The sequence below is a fragment of the Myotis davidii genome, unplaced genomic scaffold, assembly GCF_000327345.1.
Source record: "Myotis davidii unplaced genomic scaffold, ASM32734v1 scaffold509, whole genome shotgun sequence".
Taxonomy (NCBI): domain Eukaryota; kingdom Metazoa; phylum Chordata; class Mammalia; order Chiroptera; family Vespertilionidae; genus Myotis; species Myotis davidii.
This window is the reverse complement of record NW_006382996.1, coordinates 764796-774482: the sequence shown is the minus strand read 5'-3', so window position 1 is coordinate 774482 and position 9687 is coordinate 764796. Positions and strand designations below refer to the sequence as shown.

The window sequence follows — 9687 nt, the reverse complement described above, 5'->3', positions numbered from 1 at the left end:
AGGCGTGCAGAGCTTGGGGAGGTCGTGAGGTCGAAGCCTGGATGAGAATGAATGGAAATCCCCAGGTTGATCACTTTCCCCCTCCCCACCTCCTCTCCCCCCGCGCCAGCTTGCAGGGCTCTGGTGGATGAACTAGAGTGGGAAATTGCCCAGGTGGATCCCAAGAAGACCATTCAGATGGGCTCTTTCCGAATCAATCCGGATGGCAGCCAGTCAGTGGTGGAGGTAACTGTTACTGTTTCCCCAAATACAGTAGCTCACTGTCAGGTTGAATGAGGACTCGACTAATTAAGGAGCTTGGTTTAATAGAAAGGAAGAGAACATTGACCCAGAGAGGGACCTGAAAGATAGGCTGTCTCATTGGGGAGCGGCTGGAGACTTACACCCTGTGCACTGGCTTCCTGGTTCCAAGCCTTGACACTTGGTTTCTGCTGTAGATGTTAGCAGACCGGGAACCCGGATCAGCCCTCTCTCCACATCCTTAATCCATGTGACTCGTGTTTTCAGTGGCAGTATGGTACTCACACATTCACAAAAAAGAAACAGACGTTCTCATTCTTATATTTAGGAAATTTATTTTAGTTGAAAACATAACACATATAATAAAGTTGTCCCTAATGAACAATAAAGAAATGTAAATGTAATGCTTGTGAAATGATTTAATAGTTGTTATCCTCAAAACCTATACTACCTTTCTAATGTTCTCCTATTGAGAGCAGGTTTTAGTCTCATTGTAATACAAAGTCATTATTGTACATCCATAAACATTAAAGGAATTCAAAGGAAAAGAACACATAGTTGACGAGGGTTAATCGAAGAGGTCTCTTTATAATTTGGGCCTAATGGCACCTGTTTTATATCTTGGGCTTGTATATGGGTAAAATAAGACTATGTACAGTATTTGAAAACACTTTGGAATTACAAAAATAAACCCATGCTGTTTTTATATAAGGCAGGCTTTTTACAATAGGTTGGTTGAGCTAGATTTGGAAGCAAAAGTAAGGATGTAAATTACTAATGTACAGTGACCCAAGGCTGAGGACATTTCTAGGTGCCTTATGCTCGCTCAGAGGCCCACCTCACGGAGCTGCTAGAGGAAGTATGTGACCGGATGAAGGAGTACGGGGAACAGATGGACCCTACCACCCACCGCAACATTTACATACGTGTAGTGAACCGGAATGGAGAACCCAAAGACCTGAATCTAGAAGGCATCCGAATTGATTCAGACATCCGTGGCACCCTCAAGTTTGCGGTGAGCTATGGGAGTGGGTAGCTGGTTCTTAGAAATTAGGGGAGTTATTGGAGAGCCCAAGTGGAAAACAGGATTAATATCCTTGTTCTCGAGTCAGAAGCAAGAGCCTCTTCTTGCTGCCTTCTCTCACTCGGTTCTTCCTTGGGTTGGCAGTGTGAGACCATTGTGGAGGAATATGAGGATGAACTCATTGAATTCTTTTCCCGAGAGGCTGACAATGTGAAAGACAAACTTTGTAGCAAGCGAACAGGTAAGCTGCTCCCAGGTTACCTTTTGTCCTCACAGCTCTGTGGAATCAGGCACATGCCCTAGCAGTCGCCCTACCCCTGATAGTAGCTCAAGAGTTGGCTTCCGTGACCCATGGCTTAGGGACTTGGGCTGTTCCTATTCATTCTCTTCCTGTCAGCTTTCAGAATTTGTGGCTCGCTCATGAGGTAAAAGTCAGAGGATAATGGGAATGTTTTATCATTTAAAAGCATATTGCCCTAACTGGTTTGGCTCAGTGGATAGAGCGTCAGCCTGCAGACTCAAGGGTCCCAAGTTCGATTCCAGTCAAGGGCATGTACCTTGGTTGCGAGCACAACCCTAGTAGGGGGTGTGCAGGAGGCAGCTGATCGATGTTTCTAACTCTCTATCCCTCTCCCTCTCCCTCTCCCTCTCCCTCTCCCTCTCCTTCCTCTCTCTCTCTCTCTCTCTCTCTCTCTCTCTCTCTCCCTCTCTCCCTTTCTCCCTCTCTCCCCCCACCCCAAGCCCCCTTCTCCCTTCCTCCCTCCTTCCTTCCTCTCTCTAAGCATGTCCTCGGGTGAGGAGTAAAACAAAAAAACATGCTTTGAAAAATGGTGGTTGATATGTGTATCAGTTTGATTTGGGGGTATTTTCTTAATAGTGGCATATATCAATATAAGAGTGGCATTTTCTTTCCAACTGTTCTGTGCTGTTTGCAGATTTATGTGACCATGCCCTGCACATACCGCATGATGAGCTGTGAATCACTGAGCGGGCCCAACTGACAAGCTTGATGGATCACCCCCAGGAGGGGAAAAGGTGGCAATGCCGTTTATATTATGTTTATAATGAAATGAACTGAAAAAATATGAAACTAAAAGGATGAACGGTGTTGTCTTTTCATGCCCAGAATTGGTCCTTAGATTAGGTTTGAAGATGGGGGGTTCCAGACAGGAAATAAAAGGGAAGGGAAGGACGAGCGTTGGGAATGGTATCGCAGGAAGGGAGGAGGAGCCTGAAGCTTTCGTTCTTTGCCATCTGAGATTACTGCTGCACTCACAAACGAGGTAAACATTTACTCAGTGCCTACTCAAATGTGTCTCAAGCTTAATTGTGGAGAAAAGAGGACCCTCTGTGAATGAGCAGAAGAACATAAGTAAGCGTATGGTGGCATAGGATTCTAGAAATTACATGTGTTCATACTGATGAAACGTAAAGTAAAACCGCTTGGTCTCGAAGGAAATAATGGACATGCATTATTCTTTCCTCCCTGCCCTTCCAGATGGAGGGATCAACAAGAGCATTCAGGAAGGGGAAAATGGATGTGATCAACTCAGCTGAAAAGTAAGGGCTTTTTCAGATAGGGAGAAATTAGGTAAGGAATGTTATTTAATGAAAGACCTTATTTGATGGCCTACGTTTTTAGATTTGGTGCCAACAGCAAGTATACCCTTTTCATCTTCATCACTAGCTAATGTCAATCTAGACTATAAGTCTGTCCTCACTTTCTGTATGTAGAGATTCTGTACTGGGGTATAGTGATGAAAACAAAGGATACTTTTTTAAATACCTGATTCGGGGATGTGGCTGTCTTAGGTTTGAAATGGAACATTTCTGTCTCAGGAAGGCCTCAGAGAGAACCTGAATAAACATTTCAAAGACTTCTTAAATTAAGCGTTTGAGAATCTAAAGGAACCTTGGAGGTCATCTAGTTCACCTCTACCCATTTACATATGAAGAAAATAAGGCCCGGAGAAACCACAGGCTCTGAAGTTACGTATTCAGTGACAAAACTGGATCTACTATACGCTCTTTCCAAAAGTTAATATGATCCGATATAGCCATGAACTAGCTTCTATTTTAAGTCTTTTTTCCCTCTTATTACCTTGTACACAGAATGAATGTATTCCACAAAGCTTTCTTATACCACAATCCCTATGAAATCTAACACATGATATAGCTTAGAGAAAGTACCCTAAAATTAGTTGACAACTAACTAAACCAGTGATAGCGAACCTATGACACACGTGTCAGAGGTGACACGCGAACTCATTTTTTGGGTTGATTTTTCTTTGTTAAATGGCATTTAAATACATAAAATAAATATTAAAAATATAAGTCTTTGTTTTACTATGGTTGCAAATATCAAAAAATTTCTATATGTGACCCTGCACCAGAGTTATGTTAGGGTTTTTCAAAATGCTGACACGCCGAGCTCAAAAGGTTCGCCATCACTGAACTAAACTCGAGATCTAGTGCTAATTTCTTCTTCTCTCATCATTGATAAGAAATGCTATATCCTATCAAATCAATTTCCCAGAGCAGCTTACTAACCTTTTTGTCTTCTGTGATGCACATGAATCATGTTCACATGCTTCGTAACCCTGTGAGTATGCCCAGGATTCTGTCCATTGCCTGCCTGGTATCTAAACACTTCTTACTCTTCCATCAAAAAGCTTATTAGAAATATAAGTAAGAGTAGTCAAATAGGGAACTTGAAACTTTTAATTTACAAAAAATATCCACAAGTTTTAATAAAATAAATTTAATGTTAATCAGTAACAAATTACTTGAGATGCACCTTGCTAGTTTGTCAGGGAACAGCTGTTAAGAACTCTCCCAGCCCAGGTCTTTGCCCATTGTACACTGGGATGTGTCCTACATAGGGAAGAGTGGATGTGATTGTCTTTGACTTGCTCCTTGGGAAGGTAGGAGGATATACTTTGTATATCTCTTAATTCATATCATAAATTACTACAAGGAATTGGTTAATTTACCTAAACCCTCTGGAGGCTGTTCTAGCCCAGTATTTGATACAATGTATACTCGACCTAGCATATCTGGTTACACTTTAAGCTTTAGATGCCTTTTAATGAATTTATCAGTGAAATGGTAAAACTCAAAACATTCCCAAAGCCAGTGTTTAAATGCTATCTGGACGTGACTAAGAAAATTTATTATGTGAAAAACCAGTCCTTTAAAAATAAGTTTCAGAGGATGTTTTGCTGTTAAAAAGCATTCAGAACAGGAACAAGCCCTGGTTGGTGTAGTTCCCTTAGAGCGTCATCCCAGGCACCTAAAGGTTTCAGGTCCATTCCCAGTCAGGGCACATGCCTAGGTTGTGGGTTCAGTCCCTGGTTGGGCACATACGGGAGGCAACCAATCGATGTTTCTCTCTCGCTCTCTAAATCAATAAAAAAAATGTTTTTTTAAAGAAATAAAATGAGTAGGGACAAGATTCCTTTAAACACAGAACTGGGATGAATAGCAAGGAACTGGTACAGTTGACCCTTAAATAATGTGGGGGTAAGGAGCACCAGTCTCCACATAGTTGAATATCCACAAACAACTTTGGACTCCCTGGAAACTTAGCTGGAGTTGTCCCTTGGTGCCCCTGGAAGACTGGTTCCCACTGACGCCAAAATATGCAGATGCTCAAATCCCTTAGATAAAATGGCATAGAACAATGCATATACTTACTTGGTCCTCTGCATCCACGATTCCCAACTGCAGATCAGAAATACTGTTTTCGGTCTGTGGATATGAAACCTGGGGATACAAATGGCCGACTGTATACTTAACTGAAAAAATCTACATATAAGTGGACCTACTGCATATGTTGAATACTCTCATAACAAGGACATACATACACATTCTGATTTAAGGTTACAACTCTTAGGAAATAGATGTGCCTGGTTGGTGTGACTCTGTGGTTGAGCATCAACCCATGAACCAGGAGGTCACAGGTTTGATTCCTGGTCAGGGCACATGCCTGGGTTTCAGGCTCAGTCCCCAGTTGGGGGCGGGGGAGGTGCAAGAGGCCGCCAATCGATGATGTTCTCTCATCATTGATGTTTCTGTCCCTCTCCCTCTCCCTTCTCTGAAGTTAATAAAAATATATTTTAAAAGGTGCTACACCCATTTTACAGATGAAGCTAAGTTCAAAGAGGTTGAGCTTGCTAGTCAGCAGGGAACCAAGACTGCAACCCTAGTGATCATCTTACCCCTAGGCCAGTGGTCTTTCTGTTAAACCTCACTCTCTATAATGGACTCTCATAGTCCCCAGTGGCTGTGAAAAGTTGTACTTCTTTTATTTAAAAACTTCCTCCAATCTATAGTGAAAAAACACTATAGCCTCTTCAGCCATTTTCCCAAACTGATTATTCTGTGTAAGCCCATTCTACCCCCTTGGTCATTTTAGGTGCTAAATGTTTGTCTCCCCTACCTTTAACTTTTCTGGGAGGATCACCATTTAGCATATATTTCAAGTATGGGTATACAAAGGTTTTTACAGATAAGTAAGTAGGTCTTATTTTAAATATATATTTTATTTTAGAGAGAAAGGAAGGGAGAGAAAGAAACATTGATCAGTCACCTCTACCAAGGATCAAGCCCAAAACCCGTGCTTGTGGCCCGACTGGAATTGAACTGGTGATCTCTTGGTGCATCTCAGCCTACTGAGCCACACCGGCCAGAGCAGTAGTTCTTTACCTTTTACTTTTTAAAATATATTTTTATTGATTTCAGAAAGGAAGGGAGAGGGAGAGAGAGATAGGAACATCAATGATGAGAATCATTAATCTGCTACCTCTTGCACCGAACCCTACTGGGGATTGAGCCTGCAACCCGGGCATGTGCCCTGACTGGGAATCAAACTACAACCTCCTGATTCATAGGTCGATGCTCAACCACTGAGCCACTGTGGCCAGGCACCTTTTAAAATACTTTTATTTTTATATTATTTTTTATTTTTCTAACATTTTATTGATTTTTTTACAGAGAGGAAGGGAGAGGGATAGAAAGTTAGAAACATCGATCAGCTGCCTCCTGCACACCCCCTACTGGGGATGTGCCCACAACCAACGTACATGCTCTTGACCAGAATCGAACCTGGGACCCTTGAGTCCGCAGGCCGACGCTCTATCCATTGAGCCAAACGGTTAGGGCTTTATATTATTTTTTAAATATATGTTTATTGATTTCAGAGAGGAAGGGAGAGGGAGAGAGATATAGAAACATCAGTGATGAGAGAAAATCATTGATCGGCTGCCTCCTGCACGCCCGCCAGTGGGGATCGAGCCCACAACCTGGGCATGTGCCCTTGGCCAGAATTGAACTTGGGACCTTTTAGTCCACAGGCTGATGCTCGATCCACTGAGCCAAACTGGCTAGGGCTAAAATATTTTTAAATATAGAAAAACATACTTATCTAAATTTTTATTTTCTCCTCTGTAGAGTTATTAATATTTATATCCCTTAGAGTTGTGAGGATTGAGATAATACATGTATCTGTAAATAGTAACTATTCAATCAATTTTAGTTATTACCCCTTAAATACAGGCGTTTGTTTTACTGATGTAGAGTTTAAATTTAGGCCAGTGATGGCAAACCTATGACACGCATGTCAGAGGTGACAACGCAAACTCATTTTTTTGGTTGATTTTTCTTTGTTAAATGGCATTTAAATATATAAAATAAATATCAAAAATATAAATCTTTGTTTTACTATGGTTGCAAATATCAAAAAATTTCTATATGTGACACTGCACCAGAGTTAAGTTAGGGTTTTTCAAAATGCTGACACGTGGAGCTCAAAAGGTTCGCTGTCACTGGTAGGCTGTGGTCTCTCACTTATTCTTGGCCACCAGAGGGCACCATTGCCTTTGTCTATTTTAAAGAAGCCCTCTCAAGGTCAGGATGACCTCAGTGCTCAGCCTTCTCTCTTGCCCACTTCAGTTCTCAGGCACTTATTTGTATCTGGGCCCTAGAACTCACTTGGTGGTTTTAGCCATACCAATCTTTTCCCCTTACCTTTCTTTTTTACTTTTTTTATTGATGGATTTTTTTTTTTGAGAGAGAGAGAGAGAGAAACATTTATTTGTTGTTCCAATTTTTTATGCATTCATTGGTTGCTTCTTGTATATGCCCTGACTGGGGATCGAACCCTCCACCTTGGTGTATTGAGACAACACTCTAACCAACTGAGCTACCTGGCCAGGGCTCCCTTAACTTTCTTCCCACCTCCCCAGGTCCTATCCACTTTCAGAAAAAGACTATAAGCCAGCCCCTGTGACATACCGTTTAGTTCACTTGCTCTCTGGGCTTTCCCATTGGCCTTCTAGCAGTAAATGTCAGGACTGAACAACTTCAAAACAAGTCCATATAGTCCTCATGACAGTAGAATCCAGGACACTGTGTCAAAGGGCTTACTTAGAGCATCACTGTTCCCCACCCTCCCTCCAATCACTAGAGAGCCAAAATAGGCTACCCTTATGGCCACTCAATAATTATCCCTTGGGTAGCCTCACACTGAAAATGCCTCCTGTCGCTTGGGGCACTGGAGTTCAGTCCTCTGGTCTGCTGGCTAGTCTCTGTGGATAATTAACCAGAGAGAAGAAACAAGGTCAGACTATTCTAGGGTTAAGAGGAAATCCTCTGTGAGATGCTAAATTGGGATCAACTATTGATCAGTGGAGCTTTGAAGTCACCGACAGGTAGCAGAGGTTACTGCTCCGCTTATCTTTATTACGTTCTTTCCTAAGACCTACATGTGATCCCCAGTCCAGAGGAGCATTGGGTGGTAGGTGTGCAGTTGGGTATGAGGAAACTTGGTAAGAAAAAAGAATGGTTTTCTGTCTCTTTTCCCCAAGTCCACGCTATAAACTAGGTTCTTTATAAACTCGTAAACTAGGTCTATGGAAACCTGGCTTAGATGGTACTGAGACCTCTGAAACTTGTTACTACTATGTGAGGAGATAAGAGGACTGTTCACTTGGGGCCTAGGTTTGTAGGTAAGATGCCCAGGCCCTTGGGTCACTCCCCTCTCTGCCCTTGGGTCAATGACAAGGAGGCTTTGGGAGGAGGGAAGGTCCCGAGGTCTTGTCTGCCCAGAGGGGTTAGTCAAGCATGGTGTGGACGATCACTTTAGTGCCATGTTTCCTTTAATGGTCTCTGGGGAGCACAGGGTAAGTGTATAAAAGGTAGCCAAGTAGGAGACGGGGTACAGAGGCCCAGTGGGAGTGATAGGACAAAAAAGGGAGGGTGCCTCGAGCCTGATTTTGGATGCAGGTTTTGTCTGCATCTAATGGCTAGAAGTAGAGTGAGCCGGCTGTAGGGGGTTAGGTGCCTGGAGGAACAGGGAGACTATGCCCAGGGCCCAGAGGCTCTGGCCTCTGCTGGAAGCCTCCATATTAAGGGAGCATTTGTAAGACTTGGATTTTCTGGCACTAAATAGAACTGACAGCCCCAAAGAACACTGGATATTCAGGCTCCTGCCTTTGCTTTCCTTCTCCAGCTACTGGGGGGGCTGGGGGTTTTGTTAGAAAGCTAACTCTGGCATTATGTCACCTCTATGGCCATTAAGTCATTGACCAAAGACATTCAAGAAAGCACGCCAAGGGGGTTGGAGTGGGTATGTTCAGTTGCCATGATAATATATTAAGGGGTTGGCTTCTGAGGACCTTCGAAGTCCTTGAGGCTTTTTCTCTAATATTCACCCAAGAACTAACCCCGAATGTGTTACAGGGAAGAAAAAAGCCTAAGAGGAAAGTTAACTGAGTTCTCAGGCATATTCTTAGCCACCTACAAGCTTCTCTCGCTCCCGCCCTGAATTAGCCTACCCGGCGGCCCAATCCTCCCCGCTACAGCCGCTGTCAACGGGGCAGGTCCCGCCCTCCTCCACACCCGACCAATGGCCGAGCCCGCGTCAAGTCCCTGACAGCGGCGAGAGCGGGTTCCGGGCAGTAGGCGGGGCCTCGCTAAGGACCCCGGGCTGGGCGCCGCCGCCGGTTCGTCTACCCTTTCCCTCGGCCTCCTCCTTTCAACCTTGTTCACCCGTCGGCGCGGCGTCTGGTGCAGCGGCGGAGGCTCCCGTTCCTGCCGCAGCTCGCTCCCCTCCCTGCCTCCCCGTCAGATCCCAGAGTTCTCCCGCCAATGGCTCTACTCACTGCGGCCGCCCGGCTCATCGGAGCCAAGGTGAGCAACTGCAGGAGGAACCGCACGGCCCAGGGTGGGGCTGAGGTGACTGCAGGCCCTCAAGTCCCGGGGTCTCCCTCCCCTACCCATACGCACCCCGGCGCGCCTTAAAGGGGCCCTGTACTTGGCTGGCCGCCAGCCGTGCTGGGCGCTCCCAAAGCCATGTGCTAGGCTGGCCTTCCGGCCCTGGAGCAGAAGTGAGCGCTGCTCGCCCTCGGCATGCGGTCTACGGC

At 44.5% G+C, this 9687-nt stretch overlaps 2 protein-coding genes across 4 annotated transcripts in view; both read left to right on the top strand.

Annotated features, from left to right (window-relative positions):
- Positions 1–3150, top strand: part of CNPY2 (canopy FGF signaling regulator 2) — a 3634-nt gene extending 484 nt beyond the window's left edge. For 2 of the 3 annotated variants that reach the window (XM_015557424.1, XM_006777869.2), the window contains exons 3-6: positions 110–225; positions 1052–1255; positions 1409–1505; positions 2200–3150. In XM_015557424.1, the coding sequence (XP_015412910.1) occupies positions 110–225; positions 1052–1255; positions 1409–1505; positions 2200–2243 (461 nt within the window). In that variant the 3' untranslated portion in view covers positions 2244–3150. The remainder of the gene's footprint in view (positions 1–109; positions 226–1051; positions 1256–1408; positions 1506–2199) is intronic. The other variant, XR_001512180.1, reaches the window with a different exon arrangement.
- A 6067-nt stretch (positions 3151–9217) lies between these two features.
- CS (citrate synthase) overlaps positions 9218–9687 on the top strand; it is a 33167-nt gene continuing 32697 nt past the window's right edge. Inside the window, exon 1 of the mRNA XM_006777868.2 lies at positions 9218–9454. Coding sequence (XP_006777931.1) covers positions 9413–9454 — 42 coding nt within the window. The 5' untranslated portion in view covers positions 9218–9412. The remainder of the gene's footprint in view (positions 9455–9687) is intronic.